The sequence below is a fragment of the Penaeus monodon genome, chromosome 34 (assembly GCF_015228065.2).
Source record: "Penaeus monodon isolate SGIC_2016 chromosome 34, NSTDA_Pmon_1, whole genome shotgun sequence".
NCBI classification, from domain to species: domain Eukaryota; kingdom Metazoa; phylum Arthropoda; class Malacostraca; order Decapoda; family Penaeidae; genus Penaeus; species Penaeus monodon.
This window is the reverse complement of record NC_051419.1, coordinates 30,553,473-30,553,760: the sequence shown is the minus strand read 5'-3', so window position 1 is coordinate 30,553,760 and position 288 is coordinate 30,553,473. Positions and strand designations below refer to the sequence as shown.

Here is a 288-nt window from a genome sequence, read left to right as displayed (position 1 = left end):
ACGACGCAGGTCCTCACATCCCCGCTGACGATGACCCCGCTGAGCAGAGGCGCCAGGAAGCCCGGGGCGCTGCCGACGGTGAGCGACAACCCCATCAGCGTCCCCGCCAGGTTGGGAGCAAGGTCCTGGTGCGAACACATGAACCCGCAGTACACAGAGCCGCCCAGACCGACAGACACGCAGATCGCAGCTATGACCGCCACGCTGTCACAGCCGACGAAGCAGAGCGCGAGCAGACCGAGGGCGCGACCCAAGGAGGCTGCGGCGGGAGGCGAGGCGTTGGTTCTG

The 288-nt window shown here is 67.7% G+C and overlaps 1 protein-coding gene across 1 annotated transcript in view; it reads right to left on the bottom strand.

Moving 5' to 3' along the window:
* The window catches only part of LOC119594879 (putative inorganic phosphate cotransporter), a 10,569-nt gene that overhangs the window by 1,875 nt on the left and 8,406 nt on the right, over positions 1-288 (bottom strand). Inside the window, exon 8 of the mRNA XM_037943955.1 lies at positions 18-259. Coding sequence (XP_037799883.1) covers positions 18-259 — 242 coding nt within the window. The remainder of the gene's footprint in view (positions 1-17; positions 260-288) is intronic.